The following is a 20,495-nucleotide window of genomic DNA, read 5'->3' as shown; positions in this document are numbered from 1 at the left end:
AACTACAGAGGAATGGAGATTGACTGATGGTGTGGGAATAGGAATGCAAAACCAGCAAGAGGAGCACATGTGTTCCTAGACGGCAAAACTGACAGCCCTGGGAATAAATTCCTCTGGCCCCACTCGCTCATGGATGTGCTCAGCTATTCCTCACACTGAACTCCTTGCGTTGTTGCTCACAGTCATTCCACTTAGAAACCACTGAAGCTGGAAATACATCCCCTTAAAGCAAAAAGAATGGACTGTCCTTGTCCTTCGATCTTGGCTTTGTCGGGGAATCTCACAAAACCCAGAGAAATATGAATATAGGACTGTCACATAAATGACTGCACTTTTTTCTTAAATAGAAGGCAAGAGAGGACATCAAGTCTCTCCCACTGCACCTTGATTATATGCAAGAGACTGAGTCTGGATAAAAAAGCTAGAAGGCACAAATGTATCAATATGAGCCTTTACTACAATATCTTTCAAAAATACCACTGGCACCTAGAAATCAATCAGAAATTATTTTTACTTGCTGTGAGATCATGACAGGAACAGCGAATCATCAATAAATAAGAATGTCAAGTCTACAATAATTTGTAAATTCTACATTGAAAAAGACCCCAGATCTCTACATCACTATGAGCTGCATTATCTTTGTAATGAAGAGATGGATTTGATCAAATTTTAAGACATACTATCTCATGCAATAATGGAAAACAGATTCCATGGCATATTTTCTTCTGGATTACTTCAATTGCTTTCAGAATCTCAGAAGCTATTCCAAACTCAAAAGTTTTGCTCTTTGTTTTGTTTTGTTTTGCTTTATTTTATTTATCATTTCAATTATCCCTGGCCAAATTAATCCCTGATCTCAGTCCATTGGCTACAGTTGCCTAAGACGAAGGACTGACTTGGACCTGCAAGACCAACAAAGGGAAGGTTCTAACACAGTAACATCCAGTACTGAGGGCACAAAACCCATTTGAGTCAGTTTCAAGTGCAAGCTAAAACCAGCAAATACAAATTAAAATCTCCCAGGCCAGATTCTCAAGATCAAAACCATTTATTTTAAAAGTTGAAACCAGTCAGGGCCTCCTCCCGGGAGGTACTGAGTGACCCTTAACTCCAATCAAAGTTACCAAGAGTTCAAAGAGCTCTGAAGCCTGCAGGACTGGTGCCTCCAACAGGCTACAGCTCCCAGAGACCAGGTGAAATTGGGCTCAGGGACCACCTTTCCAGTGGATTCCAGTAAACACTAATTAGAATTTACTCAGCAGTTTTTAGGACCAAGTTCCTAGATCCAGAAATACCTGCTCTCCCAGCAGAGGGAACAAGGGACACATATGTTTGGCTTCTGACACACACATTCGGGACAGAGGAATGCCCACGTCTTCCTGTCACGGCCTCTTTGCCAGTTCATAAATTTTTAAAGGAGAATAAACAGTTTTTCACATAATAACATGCTCCTGGCACTGTTTTTGCTCTGTCACAAGGTTAAGAGCATAAATAGCAGTCACTTCAGATATAACACCGAATACAAACTTCTTGTCTTCTCCTGGTCCAACACAATCACAACCTTCTGCATTTTCATTGCCCAGCATCCATCTCTATGGATTATCCTAGGAAAAGCAAATTTTGTGTTACTCTGTTGGAAGGAAAAAAACAGAAAGGGGTTATTAAAGGCACTGGACTCACTTCATCAAATGACAAAGAACTACTGGGTTTTATAAGTAATAACAGAGAATGAGCGACAGCTTTGTGGGCTCTGCAGAGGAGAGCTCCAAGTTAACCAGTGGATAAATTGCCATGCCGGGAAAATAAAACCATTCTGGAAGCTGACACCTGAAAGGCAGACACAGCAGGGGCTTCAAAGGGGGTGAGTTTGCAAGAGACCAGGTTGCCAGTGACACCAAGGCACAAAAAGTGCAACTTGACAACCCAAGGTCTTCATTCAGCCGAGTTCTCAGCTGTGGGTCTTGCTGCCTGATTTCATGCTACATTTTACCTTTTAGGGAAGAACTTGGAAAAAAATGACCTGAGGGTGCTCTAGGGACTCAGAAAACACATAAACTGTGTTAATCTCATGTCTTGCACCCCCCAAGACTTGATATTCTAGAGCAGCCAATACTGGCCGTGCTGCAGCGTGATGAGAGATGCAGATCCTGCTCAGAATGAGGATGAAGGATTCTCACAGTCTCTTACAGGAATGTAGGAAGGATCAAATGTTCAACATACGCTTTGTCCGCAAGGGAAAGCAGAGCGAAGAATTCTCCGTTCCGCTCCCGGTGGGTTTCAGGCATTAGTCATGGAAGAGGGATGTTGCAGGGCAAGATTTGAGCGGACACTCACACAACACTTGGGAAGGAGTTCCAGAATTGGCTCCATCACGCGAGGCTGCCCAGTGCCTGCACCGGAAAACCTCCCCTCCACCCGACACCGGCGGGCTCTTGCTGCCCTCTCCCGGGATACGACCGGCGGAGCCACCGCCCGGCTCGCCCGGAGCCCGAACCACCGCGGCGAAAATGGCGCGGAGGCTTTTGAGTGTCCCTGTCGCCAGGAGCTGGATTTATGGCGTGCGGCAGCGCCTGCACAACCACAGCCAGGGATTCAGCCCATGCCTGGCGTTCCGTAACAGGGCACAGGACTCACCCGTGACGGGAGATGCCGAAATTCCAACCGGCTCTCGGGATGCCGAAAATACCAGCCGGCTCTCGGGCGCGCTCGTCTCTGCTCCGTCGTAACGAGGGGGCTCATCTTCTCCAGGAATTACCACGCTTGCTGTCGAAGGCCTGCGGAAGTAAACAAGAGAAGAGGATCACACCGTACCCAATCCAGCGCCACGTTCTGGGCTGATGACCCCGAGGATGGATCTTCTGTCTCTGTGAAGAGGCAGTGGTCTAAGCTCAGAGCCCCAGTTCGGCTGGGATTCGAAGCTCCTGATGCAGCTGCTGCCCCGTTGGGTGGAGGGGAGCCGGGATCATGGCCTCTCTACCACAAAAAAACAAACCTCGCTACCACAAAAAAACCCCACATCAGGTCTTTGGCCTTTCAACATTGCCAAAAACTGTCCGACTTTGTAAACCCTGTGCCAGCTCCGACAGCGGTGGTGCCTTGAAGAGATGACCAAAGCGCTTGTCACAGCATGGAGCTGTGTCAGGGTAGGGTTAGGTTGGATATCAGTAAAAGGTCCTTCCCCCAGAGGGTGATCGGGCACTGCCCAGGCTCCCCATGGAATGGTCATAACCCCAAGGCTGCCAGAGCTCCAGGAGCGTTTGGACAATGCTCTCAGGCACAGGATGGGATTGTTCGAATGTCCTGTGCAGGGCTAAGAGTTGGTCTCGGTGATCCCTGTGGTCCCTCCCAACTCAGCACATTCTGTGATTTTTTTCTAATATCTGAATCTTCTGTCTCAGCTTAAGGCCATTTCCCCTTGCCTTCTCACTGCAGGCACTGTAGACGAGACAGGTCCCCCACCTCACTACAATCTCCTTCCAGGTAGCTGCAGTTGCCCCAAACCCTCCTCAAGTTGCCCCAAACCCCCGCCCTCTCCCACCGGCTCCCTCCCGCGGCTGTCGCTCCTCCTGCCGCCAGGGGACGCTGCGGCGGCGGGGGCGCCGCTCTCTCCGCCCGCTGGGGCCGCGGAGGAGGCGGCGGGGCCGGGCCGGGCGGCGGCGGGAGGGACCGGGGGAGGGACCGAGGGACCGGGGCACCGGGGGAGGGACAGAGGGAGGGGCGGCGGCGGCGGGGCCGGGCCGGGGCCGGGGCCGGGCCGGGAGGCGGAACGCGCGGCCCCGCTGAACCCGCCGCGGGGCCTGCGGGAGCAGTATGGCCGCCAGCCTGTGGATGGGGGACGTGAGTGTCCGGCCGGGACCGCGCGGCTTTGTGACGAGGGCGGGGGGCGGCGGGACTGCGGGGGGAAGCGGCCGGGCCGGGGGGGGCGCGGGGGGCACTGACCGGCTGATACCGTCACTGACCGGCACCCGCACACTGACTGACTGGCACCTTCACGTCGACCGACTGACACCCTCACACTGACACACCAATTGATGCCCTCACTCTGGCACCCTCACACTGACTGTCTGACACCCATTACAGCAACTGACACCCTCACTCTGACTGACTGACACCCCCACACCAATTGACACCCTCACAATGACTGGCTGACACTCTCACTCTGACACCCACACAACAACCGACAGACTGACATCCTCACAGTTCTGACACCCTCCCTGACTGACACCTGGCACCAGCTGACCCTCTCCCTGACTAACTGATCTCCTCACACCACTGACCCCCACACTGACACAGCTGCACAGCCCCTCGCACACTCAGGCACACCTAAACTCCCCAAGTGACACTCGCCTCACACACTCCTGTGCATGCTGACATGCTCACACAGGCTGACACACACACTCAGACATAACCCCAGCCCGACAGGCACATTTGTGAGCAGTTACACTCACACGCATACACACACCCCAGAGTTACCATCGTCGTCTGCCCGCAGCCAGGTCACAGCGACACTTACACCAGTGTCCCTGGTGGGCAGACACATGTGTGGGTACCAACAAGTCTCACACTTCCTTACTCTTAAGAGGCGCTTACACACTCCCATACTCACAGCATGTATACTTGCATGCTTCGAGGATTTATCTGCTGTTCTACCAGCTCAGCTGCTGTAGGCACTTACATGCTCATGTTGTCCAATTACACACACTCATGGTTGTGCTGCTAATTGTGCTCACACTTGTGGGCACTCACATTTGTATGCACCTCTCCAAGATTATCCCTCACAACCTGCCCCTTACATGCACACCTGTGGGTGCACTTACACCCTCATAGGGATTTTGACTCTCCTACGTGCACACACATTCACAAGCACTTACACACCCCGCTAGTTCCCTCATTCCTGCCTGTGTGTGTACCTGGCAGGAAGAGCACCTGTGAGAAGCACACTCACAAGTGCTTCTTCACCCAAGGGTGTCGTGATGCCCTCTCATGTGCACACTGTGGGCACACTCACAGTGATGCACAGCCCACAGTGTCCCTTGTGTGCCCTTCACACACCCTCACTCTTGTGCCCTTGTGTCCCTCACCACTCGCTGCTGAGCATACACTTTCACACACGTGTGTACTCACCCCAGCGTGCTGTAGTGCTCTGCCACCCACCCACACTGCCTGTGTGTGTGTGTGTGTGTGTGTTCAGTGTGATGTGGTGCCTGCATTGCTGCCACTGTCATACGCTGTGACACACTCACACATGCGATCCCACTGCTGTGTGTAGTGTCTTTGCTGTCTGACACACGTTTGTACACACCTGTGTGCACTCCACTATGCGTGTACAGTCACACACACTAGCATGTCACAACTTCCCTGCCACCTGTTTCTTGGATGCACGTCTTCCTTCAGCCCCTTTCTTGCAGGTCTCACCAGCACAGTCCTGCTTGCATGTAGTGTTCTTCATCTCTCACGTGTGTGTGTGTACACGCAGCCCAACACATCCCTGAGGATCCCACAGGGTACTTCTCTCCCACAGGCACACTCAGCACACCCAGTTTGCCACCGTATCAGGGAGTCCTCTACTGCCTCTGCTCATGCATGGAGACTCCCTGGAGTCTGTTCTCCCCTTTCCCCACCCAGAGGGTTATCTGCCACCTCTCCACTATAAAGCCCATCTTCTTTTTCATCGCCACTCTCACAAGCAGGCCATGGCTCTTTGAGCCACACAGACATATCCAAGCAACCTGTTGCCTTTATGAATCCAGCTTTCCTGTACACACACACACACTCCCCCAGGATCACCCTGCATGGCAGGTCTGTACAGAGTGGTGCTGCCTCTGCTCCTGGGACAAGTCAGTTCTGCTTCACACTCCCCTCCACAGGGCATCTGCTGCCTTTTACACGTGCAAGTGCAGTATGGTCACCTTCTTTCACATACTGCACATTCTGTCACACACACAAGGTGGAGCCACCTGGTACCTGACAGACACACAAATAGTTGAGGGCTGTAGGTTACCGTGAGCTACTTGTCTTACACAGGTAGATACATGGAGCTATATATATTTCATATATATGTTTTTCAGCTCCATGTTACCTGTCACACGCAGTGCTCCCCACTTTAATTTTGGTTAGTTCCCTCCTCCAGTTTCTGTTATACAGAGATGGGCCCTGTTCACTCAGGCTCTTTATAGTATATTTGATCCAAATTCCAGCACCATTTCCTTGTAAGGGACTTGTCAGTCCCTTACATCACGCAGACACCTGCTCTCCAGCATGTTCACATACACTCTTACCTGCACAGTGCCACCCTCACCTGTGACATGAACACGGTCAGTGCTCCCATGGGCTGTACAAAGCGTAGAGCCGCTGTGGGACGCGATTCCAGGGTTTCCCCCAAGTGCTGCCCTGGTATCTCCGGGGTTGTGCGAGGCAGACGCAGCTCTGCAGACCCCTACCGCAGCTCCACAGGGCGGTGTCACCTGCCGCATGCCACCTGGGGTTGCGCCACACCTGTGTATCCACAGCGCTGGCCCAGCCTTCGCTTGCACCTGGAGAAGGAGCCTGCCACCTCCTTCTCCCCGGCTCCCTGTAGCGAATGCTCAGTTTGTTGCTGTATGTTTCTGAGTGGCTTTTGTCCTTCTGTGAAGCTCCCTGTTCTCTGAAATTCATGCTGTCTCTTGGGTTCCACTTTGCAGACTGTTGAGCCTGGTTCATGCATGCCTGCTGGTTTTGAGTGGCATCGACCCTCTTAAATGAGTCTTCTTTTTGAAGTGTAAGGGTAAAATCCTTCTCAATAATGTTTTAACTGCTTAGGGGGACATTGACACATATATTCTCTTTTTTGTAGATGCCCTGATCTAACTTACTTTTTTTTTTTTTTTTTGCTTTTGTAGCTGGAGCCCTATATGGATGAAAACTTTGTTTCAAGAGCCTTTGCCACCATGGGAGAGCTTGTACTGAGTGTAAAAATCATTCGAAACAGGTTGACAGGGTAACTGTTTCTGTTTGTTCTCCCAGTGCATTTGGACTGAAGTGTCGCCGTGATACTTCCATATCAGAGTGAATTTTCCCTTTGAGTTTCCCACCATTGCTGCCACCAATATGAGAATATTGATGAGAGCAATGGAGAGGGCACTGCTGGCTCTTCAGCCTCCCCTCAACAAACAAGGTTTGGCCCTCATTCTGCAGTGCTCCAGCAGTCAGTCAGAGCAGTGTATGTATCTCATTCCATCCCTTTGGGAATTACCACCCCCAGGCTTTGGTCACTAGTCTGTAGTGCAGCTATGTGATGCTGACAGAGGTGGGAAGTCTGACTTGGAGCAATATGAGAACCTTTAGAGTTCATTTGAAATAAAGTGAGTGACTGTATGCAGAATAAAGTCGGTTTATTCTTGTTCATTATTCTTTTAAGTGTCGTAATTTCAGTTTTCAGTAGTTTAAACTTGGGTCGGCAAATTGGTGGTCAATGAAAGTTGGAAGTAAACTGTAAGCTAAACCATTTTCTATGTGCTTATGTTGACCTGACTTATGGTAAGTAGGGGCTATCCCTTGAGATCCAGCTTCTCTTTGGTAGCTTATGTTTATACTTTAAAAAGGAACTGTTCTTTGTATTGCAACTATAGCAAATTTCCTACCAGTTATCTAAATACAACTTCCCTCCTCAAATGTGTTTTAAATTTATAACCTTTGTCTCTTCTCTCCTGTGTTGTATGTTCAGAATTCCAGCAGGCTATTGCTTTGTAGAATTTGCAGATCTAGCTACTGCAGAGAAATGTTTACACAAAATCAATGGAAAACCACTTCCTGGTGCTACACCGGTAAGTAAACGGGATCAGCCATATGAGAACCAAAACTTGGAAGGGACTGATAGTGTAGAATCTGTATTTTTAAGGATTACAGACAAATTCAACAGTTAGCAAACTGGGATTCTTCTTTGCTTTAGATTTGAAGTTATGACTACAAAACTATTAATGTTCTTGCTCAGAAAATTGTTGAGAAAAATCACTGATTTCTTTGTGACTGTCTGGATAAAATCCAGGTGTAGAAGTGGTGTGGGGTGCAGGGTTTTTTATATCTGAGCATTTCTGCTGTTACCAAAGTTGGACTAATGAGAAACCTGAGAAGAACAAGGAAGAAATTGGACTGAGTATAGTGTATGTCTGCCATAATTCTTCCATCTCTCTCCTTTTGTATAATCATGGAGTCACAGAGTGGTTTGGGTTGGAAGGGACCTTAAAGCTTATCACATTTCATCCCCTACCATGGGCAGGGACACCTTCCGCTAGACCAGGTTGCTCCAAGCCCCATCCAGCCTGGCTTTGAACACTTTCAAGGATGAGGCAACCTGAGAATTTACCTATGTGTGTTGTTACATGTGTACAGGATGAACTTGCAAGTTCACACTGACTTTTGAGTAACATTGATTTGCAAGAGAAACATGACTTTTAACCTTGCATTGTTCTTGGCCCTTAGCAAACAGAAGTTACTCAAACCTCTTTACAGTGGAGAAGGAGCCAGAGCATTGAATAATTGCAGTGCATAACTAATGTCTCCTGTACATAAAAGCTGGGTAGTTAAAAAGAAGAGGAGGAATAGTCAGAGAGGCTAATTTTAGGATGTTGACTCAAATGTGTGGTAGATTAAAATGGGACGGCTGACACAGCTGTCTGTTGTACCCACAGGAGTTGGCTGCAGTAGCTGGGGTGACTGGTTCATAAAGCAGCTCTAGAATCACCTCAGTTATGGTGTGATATACAAGGTAAATGGATTCCTGTTTCAGAGTAGTTAATACCCAGAGTAGGAAACTGGGAAGTTCAGATTGAACTATTTAGTCAACATTCCTGAGAGGGTGACGTGCCCCGTTAAAAGGAGTCGACGAGAGGCCTGGAGATATCTGTTTCACGTGTTTGCTCATGATTAAGGCAAGCTGATCATCCTGGATGCCTTCTGTGGTCACTGGAGAGACAAAGAGAGCAGCTCTTGTAAGAGTAAGATAATAATGGAAGTTTGGTTTTGGGAATACCCATCCTTCTTCACAGTTTTGTTCAAATCACTGTGCTGTGTGGAGGGATGATTTGCATACCACACGGAGAGAATTACAGATGTCAGGCAGAGATCCAAAGCAGCCCAAATCAGTGCACTCAGCAGGCAACTGCTCAGCTCATCCTTTGCATTTAGAGACTTCTGTTTACAGAAAACTTGACTGGGGCTCATGCTTTTATTTATTTTTAAATACTGAATCAGCCAAAGGAATAACAGAGAGCCATGGTGCTGGTGCTGTCTCTCTTTTCCAAGAATTGGTGTTCCCAGTTCCCAAGTGGACGTACTCTCAGGTCTCTCAATGATTTTAAACCCAGAATATGGCAGTGAAGAGCAGGATCTGAAAAAAAAGATCTAAGTGCTTCAAAATGGAATCTAAATTTTGTGTTAGCTTGTAAATGATCCACAGAAGTTGTGTAGCGCTATGCTCTAGAGAATGCAAGCATGCAAGGAACGGGATTGTAGCCTAGAGTTAAGTCTGTGCTCCGTTTCCCAAGAATTATTTACCTATCTTTGAGGGAAGGAAATCCATCATACAAGGTCCAGGAACACACTGGGCTCTTCACTGTACTGAACACGTGCCCTGATCTCTAGGGCATTTCTGATTGTGATCTGAAATCCTGATTTCTGATCCTGAGATTAGCCCCTGATCTCTAAGAGCTGATCCAAAGATCTTGGTCTCCTTAGATCTTGGTCTAAACTTACATCTAAGTTGGGCACAAGTTGCTGAAGTCTGATAGGTTGGAGACAGAGAGTTCCAGATGTGCCAGAGGGCACAAATCTGGAAACTTGTTTTAAAAATAAATTCAGATGCAAAATTTAGAGAGGCCTCCAGTGTCCAATGTAGTTCTTTCAGAACCCCTTAATTTTGGATCTTGCTAAATGTCCGGAACCAAGTATTTAGCCACACTTCCAGACTCAGGTTGATTCCATTTTCCAGTGTGGTGGATTCTGGTCTGCCAGTGTTTGTGTTAAATCACAAAACTCCAATAGTGGTGCTGTCATTTCATTTTAAGACCTTAGAATTGGAAGAAATTTAACATTTGTTATTAGTACCTTCTGTTCGGGTTCTGATTTTCATTATTATATCTGTATTGGCACTAAATAAAAATGTGCTTGTTACCTTAACTGGCTGGCCTGAAGGCAATTGAACATGTATCAGCATTAAGAAAGTTGTATTAAATCAGTTTATTGTATTTTTTTCCTAATTGTTTGAAATCATATGACAACGTTTGAATGTATGGATTCATTTTTGCCTTGTTTCAGGCGAAGCGATTTAAATTGAATTATGCAACGTATGGAAAACAGCCCGATAACAGGTAAGTGCTCAATATTTAAATATTAATTTTGCCTGCCTAATGTCTCTTCATCAATTGCCTTGCAAAAAGTATTCAATATGTAAACCTGAAGTTCATCACTGCTAGTCTTTAGCAGAGGGAGGAGAACTTAGACTGCCAGTTTTGTGCTTTGCCCTGTGTGTGGCACAGCAGATTTATCCAGTGTCCTTAACGGTATTTAAACTTTGTAGCATCAAAGTATGTAATCATATCTTATCATTTGAGATCTATAAATTATAATTTAAGATCTATGTATTGGAAATAGCGTATCTATAAATGAGATATTAAAGTTTTCTTGCCATATGAGAAATCAGAGATATCCTGTGAGTAATAAGCAGTGAAATAATCTTTAAATAAAAAGCAGTATTAAGTAGGTTGGTTGTGCTGCTTGAATTAACTTGAAAAAGCAGTGTCAATAAAAATATTAGTTAAGCAGCTTAACTGGTGACACTTTAAAGTCTCCATTAAATGGTCTTTTAATATCACTCTTCTCTGAGTTCAAATATTTAGGCTAAATGGTAACTGTCACTCAGCATGTCCCTTTTGTGTGTGTGTGATTGTATTTAAGAAGTTTTCTTTTGATTTCTTTAGTCCAGAATATTCCCTTTTTGTGGGAGACCTGACTCCTGACGTGGATGACGGGATGTTATATGAATTTTTTGTTAAAGTTTATCCATCGTGTAGAGGTGGAAAAGTTGTTTTGGACCAGGCAGGAGTATCCAAGTAAGTAATCTTTTATTCACTCTTCTTTTTTTTCACTTCACATGTGGCAACAGGAAGGATAGAATGCAGCAAGGGGGGAAAAAAATTATTTTTCTTAGATTTTACTGATCTTAAAATATAGTGTTCTTGGCCATTCAGTCTGCAGTTTGTGTGAGTTTTAATAGTCACCATGGGTATTGTCACTCCTCTGTCAGTGTGAGGCCCTTTTGTGTTACTGCACTTCTTAAAATGCTGAAAAATGTCTTAAGTAATCTTGAAACACTCCCTTCCTGGACTCTCGGGTGGAATTGTGCTTTACAAACTTTAGGCTATTGAGTATATATTCCTGTGAGAGCTGTACAGGTTTTTATTTCAAACAGGGTAGGGCACACAAAGCTGTGATTCACTGTCAGGTTCTCAGTAGGTGCCTCGTTTGTCTTTCCTGAAAATGTCTTGCCAAAAACAGGTATCAAAAAGTTGGATTTCTTAATGTAGTTAAAATGTTTTCCAAGTAGCACAAAATTAAGCTGAATTTTCCAGATGAGGGAGCAGTTGGTGAGCATCCTTGTTTTCAAAGCAGAGCATGGCTTCAGTGAAGCACAATTTTCTGATATAATACCTGTGAGAATGTTGGGATAAGATACAGGCTATGGCTGTAGGTGCCCCCACCTTCTCATATGCAGTTTCTCAATCTTAGACATGCTGGTTTGAAGGAATCTCTGGGGGTCTCTGGTCCAGCTCCAAACAGGACTGCAGCCAGCACTAGATCATACCATCCATGAATTGTGTGGCCTGGAAAACCTGGAAATAATTCAACCTGGAAAACAGGAGATAATTCAACCTGTCTGGGCAGCCTGTTCCAGAGCTGCACTCCCTCCCCAGTCATGAAGTTCCTCTTCATGTCCAACCTGAACCTCTTGCAGAGCTGCTCAGTCACTCTGGCTGTTGGGTCCTCGTGCTGTCATTGCCACCTCACCTGGGACTGACACTGCTGGGTTGGGCTCTGCATGCCTTCTGCTCCTCCTCCTCCTCTTCGGTGTAAACCCCGCAGTTCCCGTTGTGCTTCACCTGCTTCAGTCTCTGTCTATAGAACAGGTGTTGGTACTGCAGGCTGGACTATTCGCTGGGTTTTGGGAGCTGTACATAGGTGCAGACCTCAAGGAAAGGGAATCCGTGGCAGCTTGGGAAGTGGGGAAGGAGCAGGGACTTAGAGGCCTGTTTCTGGGAAAAGCAAAGCTGTCTCCCCTGGCAGTGCCAGAGTGTTGGTGCCAGGGGCTTTGTTGAGACTTGTGCAATTGCTCAAAGCTGAGGCAACTGCAGGTGTCAGTGGGATGGGAGAGAGGAGCTTAGGGCTTGCGGACATGCCCAGTGGAGCCCTGGCCCTTCCAGCCAGGGCTGCTGGATCAGGAAGGCCTCCTCCCAGCACCTCTTGTTCCAGACAGGAGAGGAGCTTGGAGCGTGGTGCTGTGGTGCCATGCCTGCTTCTCTGCTTTCTGCTGAGGGTGCAGGTGTTGGGGCTTTTCCAAACTTCAGGGACAGGACAGAAGGTCTGCAAGGAGGTCCTAACCACGAAGAAATTATTTCTTTTCACACCAGTGATTTAGCCATTGGTGTGGAAAAACTAAATGTCTGGAAGACTTGGAAGAATCACTGTCTCCCTTGCAGTACCCAGCATCTATTCCTGTACACTGCATCCAACTCCACCTGTCTCTATTTTGGAACTCCCAGTCTTCCCAGTTTCTCTTAAACACTCCTGGTCCCATCTGAAAATCTGCAGGAGTCTTTTGGCAGCTTAGAAACTTAGTTGGGTTTGTGTGTGAACACCTTAAACTGACTTAGAAGTTGACTTGCGCTGGATCAATTTGCCATAGTCCTTTGGCAGAGGGCAAGTTAAACGAACATGGGCCTGTGTACAGTTTTGCTTGTGCTTAATAATCTAGTTTGTACGTAGATAAGCCTAATCTTTGATCTGGTCTTTTTGTGAGGAGGATACCTCCATATCTGTATATATGTATAAAAATAAGATATTTGGACTTGTGTGTGGAGCTTGCTGTGCAAGGTACTGCGTTTTCTGGGGCGTGAACTGCTCTGGAATAGCTGCCAGTGAGGACCTCCCATGAGTAGTAGGTGATGCTGCTTTCAAAGTAGCACATTACTTGGTGTTTAGCAGTTCACACAGAATAGATAATGCACTGTAAATTTACATCCTTGCTTACGGCTCGTTCTTTTCCCCAGGTAGACAAGCCCTTCCCTCCCAGACTCCTTCCTTTGCTTAGGTGGATTCCTCCCACACCTAAGTCTTTGATCTTTCTGCTGCGTGAGGCAGCCCATCCCATGACGGGATCCTGGCACTGCCCTCTTGGATGCTGTTGCATTGCTTCTGACTCACTACAGCATCAAAATCCCACGCAAAGGATCGTTGGGGTTGGAGAGAGTTGGAGATTTCTGTCTGGCTGACGTATAGTGCTGCCACACCACACTGAAGGGTTGTTGCAGAGTCTAGGGGTTCTGGATGTGTTGTCCCTGTTCCAGCTGTGCTCTCAGAGCAGGTTTTAGCTACTTGATGTTAAGAGCTCATTTTCAGGCCCAGTGTTGGAAATGCTGTTGCTGGAAGTGGCAGAAAGCCTATTTGAATATATTCCTGTTGAAAAGTGAACTTGACTGGAAAGCATATCTCATTGACCCTAGGGAAAAGTAGTGTTATCCTTCACAGTGGGGCAGTTTTGGATATGAGCAGTGTCTGTCTTGTCAATCCTGTGCTGACTTGCAACTCTTGAGATTATCAGTATCCTCCCAGCAGGGATTTGGGGTTTTACCACTGTCAGTTCAACGCATTTCAACATGGCTCGTGTCAGCTCACTTCCGGTTCCCCAGAATCCACTGGCACAAGATCTACTTTACATTGACAAGCCCTTGAAAGCACTGCCAGAGCTTAGACATGTGGCTTCAGGCATTTAGGAAGAGCAACTGGAAGGCAGAATCATTTCATCTCTCCCAAAAGCAGGAACAGCCCTAATGAACATTTTCATTCACTGTGTTTCCCAAACCAATTCAAATTTCACTGTAACTAATTTTTATAACGTGGCATGGCTCTTTGGGGTTGGTTTTATGTGAGTTATTCTGTGTCTCTGCAGAGGTTACGGGTTTGTGAAATTCACGGATGAACTGGAACAGAAGAGAGCACTGACAGAGTGTCAGGGAGCTGTGGGGTTGGGCTCTAAACCTGTACGCTTGAGTGTGGCTATACCAAAAGCGTGAGTAGAAGAACAGGTGGACGTTTACGTGAGAAATCACATCTGTTTTTAAATGCCTTTTAGTGCTTCAGGTACATGTCCTGGATGTTTCCATCACAAAATGAAGGAATACCCATGAATATGGGGAGCATCAGAATGCCGAGAAGTTCAAAGAAATTATAACATTAGCTCAAGACTAAGCATTTTGCACTGTTTTGAATTGTAAACATTATTAAACCCACACACATGCACACACACTGTAGTTAAATATGATTGTTTTTAAAGCGTATGTTCCTTTGCATTAAATTGAAATAGTCTAAATCTGCTTATTGATGTCTGGATATCAAAGCTCAACTACCTTGCTAATTCTATTATGATGTCTACTACATGTAAGAGTTTTGGGGCAGGGATTAACTTTTTTTTCTGTGTTTGTTCAGAACCTGATACAATGAGATCCTGGTCTGACTTGGGGCTCGTAGCACTAGGGTAATACGAATCATAGTAATTGCTCCCTATTTGAATAATATTTAGATTTTCAGTGACCTCATAAGCCTTGGGGGGGAAAAGGAAGAGAAAAGCAGAAAAAAGGGGTGTATCATGGTGAGAAGATTGATGTTTCCTTCTTCCTACTTCTCACTAATTTCATCATGAGTAGAAATGGCTTTATGTGTGACATATTTTCATTTTCAAACAATATTTGTCATCTCATTATTTCAAATCTTGATAGGTGGAATCCTAGTTACTTGGGAATGCTGCCACTTTATGGCAAGGAATAGGAATTTTAGTCAGTTCACAGGGTATTTAAGTTTATTTTTTGATTACTAGTAGTTCTTATTTCATGAACTTTTTCAAGTCTGTGCACTGAAGACCACCCAGTTCAGAGAGAAAGGGGACAAGTCCTTGCTTAGGTTTCTATACGACAGTGGCAGAAGGGAGGTTTTTCCATTCTTGCAAAAGAAAACTCCAGGTTTTTTGCAAGACTTTAAGTCTTTCACTCTTCATGTAAAGCAAGACTCAGTACCTTCTCTCAGAAAGCTGCAGATCACTTAACTTCATCCTCTTTATCAGAAGGAAAAAGGGACCCCAGTATCTGGATTGTGGTTCAAGATTTTTCAAAACTGAAGCTCACAGTCCTGAACTCTTCCCTTCGCAAAGGCAGGAGGTGATACCCAATTAGCTTGTAAAGAATGAAAGCAATGTTTATTAAGGAAGAGGAATATGAATACGGGAAAGGGCATTAAATTTAAACCACTTCTTTCTTTAGGCAAATGTATGCAAATAATAAATACTGCTGCAGTAAATAGTGCTTCTATTTTAAAGATTGAAATTTGCATGTTAGACTAAGCCTTGTCTTTTTACCACATTGTATCTTAAGCTATTTCACTGCTTTTTTCATACTTGTTCTGCAATATTTGCAACTTACTCCTGCTTTATTTTTTGAAGTAATCGTGTGAAACCAATGGAGTACAATCAGATGTACAACTATAATTACAACCAGTATTACCAACAGTATCACAGCTACTACGCGCAGTGGGGGTACGACCAGAACACAGGCAGTTACAGCTACAGCTACCCCCAGTATGGCTACACGCAGAGCACCATGCAGGTAGGGCAGCACAGAAACACCACGGAGCTTGAGAGGTGGCGTGGGAGTATCTTCAGCTCTGAGAGTCACAGAATGTCGTGAGCTGGAAGGGACCCACAGGAATCATTGAGTCCAGCTCCTGGCCCTGCCCAGGACACCCCAACAATCCTACCCTGTGCCTGAGAGCATCGTTTGAATGCTCCTGGAGCTGGGGCAGCCTTGGGGCCATGACCATTCCCTGGGGAGCCTGTTCAGTGCCCAAGCACCCTCTGAAGGAAGAATCTTTTCCTGATATCCAGCCTAACCCTCCCCTGACACAGCTCCAGCCATTCCTTCAGGTCCTGTCCCTGGTCATGGAGAGCAGAGATCAAAGCTGTCCCTTGGGAGGGGCTGCAGACCCTAATGAGCTCTGCCCTTAGTCTCCTCTGCTCCAGACTGAACACACCAAGTGATCTTAGTATAGACCTCTTAATAATGAAGTCTTAATATAGCTACTATTTAGTGTTTAGCCCCTGGTGTGTCCTGTTGCCTTCTGGGGGGTATATTGCTGTGGTAAGAAAAGGTCTGGAGGACACAAAGGGTCTCTTAATGCCCTTGTCATGGTAGAAGAGTTCTCTTGGTGCAGGCTGTGCTCAGAGTGCCTTTGGGATCCTTCATAAGCTTTGTTATAAAGCATAGAACACATCAGAACAGCCACTCCACTTCAACCCTGGAATTTCAAGAACTGCCTCTGTTGGAGGTTTAGTGTGGGGATCTTGCCTGTGGAGTGTTGGGAATGGAACACATGCTTATGTGTGAAGAATTCTGTTGTAGTAACTCCAGTATAAAAGTCAGTCTCTGACAGTACTAATCAACAAGTGATGCTTGAAAAAGAAAATATAATTATCCACTGTCCTAAGGGGTTTGTTTCTCCTTGCAGACATACGAAGAAGTTGGTGAGGATGCATTGGAAGGTAAGTTTCTCAAATTCTGTATTGAAGTTGTCTGTTTGTTCTGCACTGCTTAGAGATGGACTTTCTCAAATTGGCCCTAATTTCAATTTATAATATATCTTTGAATAAATCTAAATCTGAGAAAATTTGTGGATCACTATCACCTAGAACAGTTGCATCTTGGTTTTACTGTTGCTGCTCCTAGTCTGAACCTGGTGAGGATGGAAACTATTTGACTTCCCCAGCACTGAGATTTTAATCTTCTGTAGTACTGAAATTTTTATCCTTTTTTCACTAGGGTTTTTTTTTCTGAGATGCTACCAAGAAAAAAGTGGATATTCTGTTTTTCTATAAAATCTTGACATTTAGAGCCCAGAATATTTCATTGTGCTTTTAGTTTAAAAATAAAAGGGAATAATATTAATCAGCATGCTGATAAAATATTTCAAGCTGTCCTTTCTTGAAATGGGTCACTAAACCAGATTGGGGTTTTAGATACCTGTAGCTTTCAAGTAGCTTTCATTTATTGATGCAAGAAACTGTAATTCCATGCCAGCAGTTCCAGATTTCTGTCTTGAGTGGAATATGCACTATGCAGTGTATCTTACTCTTCTCTTAAAAAAAAAAAAATTAAATTACATGGTAACAGATCTACAGGATCCACAGGTATGAGTAATGATGTGTGCAGAAGCTCCTAATGGCTTTTAAAAGCATTCCAGGAGAGCTTTCCTTTTGCTGAACCAAACATACCAGGACTAGAGTTGGAATATCTCTGGATATCTCTTTTTGTGGTTGATTAAATGAATGATTCCTACATTTGTAGGAAACTGAATTCATGTATTGCCACTGTATCATTCCTTTTCCTTAAATCTCTTCTCCTGTAATGTGTTACAACATGATGTAGCTAAAACCAAACATAGAATCCTGGAATGGTTTGGGTGGGAAGGAACTTCAAAAGCCATCTTTTTCCACCCCCTGCCATGGGCAGGGACACCTTCCACTAGACCTGGTTGCTTCGAGCCCTGTCCAACCTGGCCTTGGACACTTCCAGAAATGGAGCAGCCACAGCTTCTCTGGGCAACCCCTGCCAAGGCCTCACCTCCCTCACAGGGAAGTTACATGTTTACAAACATTTTATTCCCGATGTTTTTTAGAGACTTTCCATTCATTCCGCTTTGCACTGAGAGTCATTTACTGACCCGTGTGATTGTGCTACTCTGATAACCTGAGCTTTGGGTTGTCAGTCTTGTTAGGTGAGCTTTAGACCCTACAGGGGTTTGGGGAGTCCATCACTGTGCATTGGGAGCAGCAGGATTGGATCTGCTGGCTTGTTGTCCAGCTCCAAAATGCTTCTCAAACATTTCTTCCACATGTAAAATAGGGCTACATTCACACATAATGCTGTGGTGCCACTGGCACTCCCTTGGTTCCTAACTGTGACTCCAGCTTTGAGCTGCTGGAGGCATTGGCAGACAAGCTCTGGTGACTGCTTGCAGCAGTATAGGACGCTTCTGTCCATCCGTCCATCCATCATTTGTGACCTCACAGTGGAGTGAGCAGGAGGGAACAGGTACCTCTGCTTCTGCTCCTGCCCTTTCCATCAGGACAAGCCCCTTCTGGCAGTGCAGGTGGCTGCACTGGGCTGTGAGGTGCAGGTGTGTGTTCCCTCCACTGGCCCTCCTACGGGGCAATCATCGCTGAAAAAAGGGATGTGTTTGGATGCAGTTATTCCTTATCCCATTGCAGAGAGATTGACTAGGGCTGATCTGGTCAGGTTTGTGATTGGGCAAGTGCTGGGAATGTTTGGTGATTCACAGAATCACAGAATACTTGGGGTTGGAAGGACCTCTGGATATCATCCAGTCCAACCTGCTGTTAATGCAGGCTTACCTAGAGTATGGGACACAGGAACACATCCAGGTGGGTTTGGAATGTCTCCAGAGAGGGAGACTCCACACCCTCCCTGGGCAGCTGTTCCAGTGCTCTGCCACTGTCCATGAAAAGAACTTCTTGTTCATGTTGGGGTGGAACTTCTTGTGTTTTAGTTTATGGCCATTGCTCCTTGTCCTGTCAGCAGGCACCACTGAACAGAGTCTGGCACTATTCTCTGACACCTACCCTGGAGGTATTGAGACTTCCCCCATGCTTGTTTTAATAAACCAACTTGTTTACAGGGTGGGTTTTTTCTGAACACCTTTGATGTGTGACCTGTTTTTCTGTCTTTCCTTCCACAGATCCCACACCTCAGTTAGACGTCCATGAAGCAAACAAGCAGTTTATGGAACAGAGTGAAGAGCTCTACGATGCCTTGATGGACTGTCATTGGCAGCCTTTGGACACTGTCTCATCAGAGATCCCAGCTGTGTTATAGCCTTGCTGCTGAGGCGTCGTGTCTGTGGGACATCCTGCCAGTGCGCTCCGGACTGTTACGCTGCCCCTGGATCCTACAGTAGCGAGGGGTGGCCCTTTCCCCACCCAGGTCTGGTACTCGGAGTACAGGAGGACTGTGGCCTTTCCTGTAGAGAACAAGTATTGTAGGAGCATCACGGTAACCTTTATTCACGGTGAAAATTAGAACTGCGACAGTTTTATTCCTTTTGTCTTGAAATGAACTCTTAATACTTACTGGGAATTGTAATTTATAAACTTGCAACAAGATGGCACAGGGGAGAGACTCTACTCCATCGTACAATAAAAAAGTTGGTCTTTTAAGTAAAATGACCCTTTGCATTTTGGTTCCTGCCCATCTTTCTGTTTTGCTGCCCATTCAACTGTCTTAAGTCATTTGACCCAACACTCATGAATGTGTTATTTTAAGAAAGATCATTGTTGGACACCATGAAAATGTCTCAAAATCTTTCTAGTGACTGAGTAAGGTTGCTGTAACTTGAGCATGGGATGAAAGCTAATGTTCTGGTTAACTTAAACTATGATCTTGAGCTTGCAAGTTTGGTGTTCTTAAGCAATCAACCCAAAGAGCACTTTGGAGAGCAAAGACGGAAAGGAGCGTTATAAAACTACAGATTGATGCCTTTTACTTGGTGATCTCTTGCACACCAGGCCTGCTTTTCCACCTGTGTATGAGGAAATAATTCCCCATCAACCAAGCAGTTTAAAACACTTTTTCCAGCAACCATATTTAAATGTTATTTTGTGTATCATGCCTTTATTTTTTTTATTGTGGGCACACCTTGATGGTCTCATTGAGATGTTGAGATTTTGTAGTGTCTTCCACTGTCTGGTCAGAGAGAAACTGAAGATCTTGCAGCAAAAACGGGTCAGAGAAATTGCATTGATATATTGTGCAACAAATGGTTGTTAACCTGGAAAGTGGTTTTCTACTGGATGATGTGTAAGCTGGATGGACAAGCAATATATTTAAGCTGATATGTTGCATTAGAGGTGAAAGTGAAAATAATAGCACTTATATACATGTTATAAGCCCTTTTTCAGGCTTTTGTGCCTTAAACTCTTGGAAAAATAGGAACAGAGAAACTACCTGTAATAAATGTCTATCCAAGGAATAGTTTGGTAACTGGAATTGCTACTGCAGAGCATTTCGTTGCCTCCCTGCCCATGTTGATGCAGAGATTTACCACAAAATTTAAATACTTTGATAAAGCTACTTCTACTACACCTTTGTTTGTGTCCATAATTATGACGTATTTGTCAGTCTGTGGTC

The 20,495-nt window shown here is 45.6% G+C and overlaps 1 protein-coding gene and 1 long non-coding RNA gene across 6 annotated transcripts; one reads left to right on the top strand and one right to left on the bottom strand.

Moving 5' to 3' along the window:
- Positions 1–435: 435 nt before the first annotated feature.
- Positions 436–6,384, bottom strand: LOC116454970. 3 transcript variants are annotated; one of them, XR_004244278.1, is made up of 3 exons: positions 6,299–6,384; positions 2,635–2,774; positions 436–1,604 (listed from the first exon to the last, which is right to left on the bottom strand). It is a non-coding gene; the product is annotated as an uncharacterized LOC116454970 (long non-coding RNA). The 3 variants fall into 3 exon arrangements; XR_004244277.1 differs by lacking the exon at positions 6,299–6,384 and adding an exon at positions 3,539–3,640; XR_004244276.1 differs by lacking the exon at positions 6,299–6,384 and having other exon boundaries at positions 2,635–3,198.
- TRNAU1AP (tRNA selenocysteine 1 associated protein 1) lies at positions 3,685–20,449 on the top strand. 3 transcript variants are annotated; one of them, XM_032132206.1, is made up of 10 exons: positions 3,749–3,837; positions 6,681–6,757; positions 6,879–6,976; positions 7,703–7,802; positions 10,291–10,343; positions 10,953–11,084; positions 14,198–14,317; positions 15,740–15,902; positions 16,801–16,834; positions 19,048–20,449. In XM_032132206.1, the coding sequence occupies exons 3-10, from the start codon at positions 6,891–6,893 to the stop codon at positions 19,182–19,184; spliced, it is 825 nt and encodes a 274-aa protein (XP_031988097.1). In that variant the 5' UTR covers positions 3,749–3,837; positions 6,681–6,757; positions 6,879–6,890; the 3' UTR covers positions 19,185–20,449. The 3 variants fall into 3 exon arrangements, with proteins under 3 accessions (XP_031988096.1, XP_031988097.1, XP_031988098.1); XM_032132207.1 differs by having other exon boundaries at positions 6,681–6,763; XM_032132205.1 differs by lacking the exon at positions 6,681–6,757 and having other exon boundaries at positions 3,685–3,837.
- The last annotated feature ends 46 nt before the right edge of the window (positions 20,450–20,495 follow it).

The sequence above is a fragment of the Corvus moneduloides genome, chromosome 23 (genome assembly GCF_009650955.1).
Source record: "Corvus moneduloides isolate bCorMon1 chromosome 23, bCorMon1.pri, whole genome shotgun sequence".
NCBI classification, from domain to species: Eukaryota; Metazoa; Chordata; class Aves; order Passeriformes; family Corvidae; genus Corvus; species Corvus moneduloides.
This window is presented reverse-complemented; position numbering and strand designations above follow the sequence as displayed.

Bases quoted from the DNA above. Each gene is read 5' to 3' on its own strand.
- TRNAU1AP (XM_032132205.1), top strand. From the start codon at position 3,811: ATGGCCGCCAGCCTGTGGATGGGGGAC. The intron at 3,838-6,878 runs GTGAGTGTCCGG...TTGCTTTTGTAG, and splicing joins CCAGCCTGTGGATGGGGGAC to CTGGAGCCCTATATGGATGA. The intron at 11,085-14,197 runs GTAAGTAATCTT...GTGTCTCTGCAG, and splicing joins GACCAGGCAGGAGTATCCAA to AGGTTACGGGTTTGTGAAAT.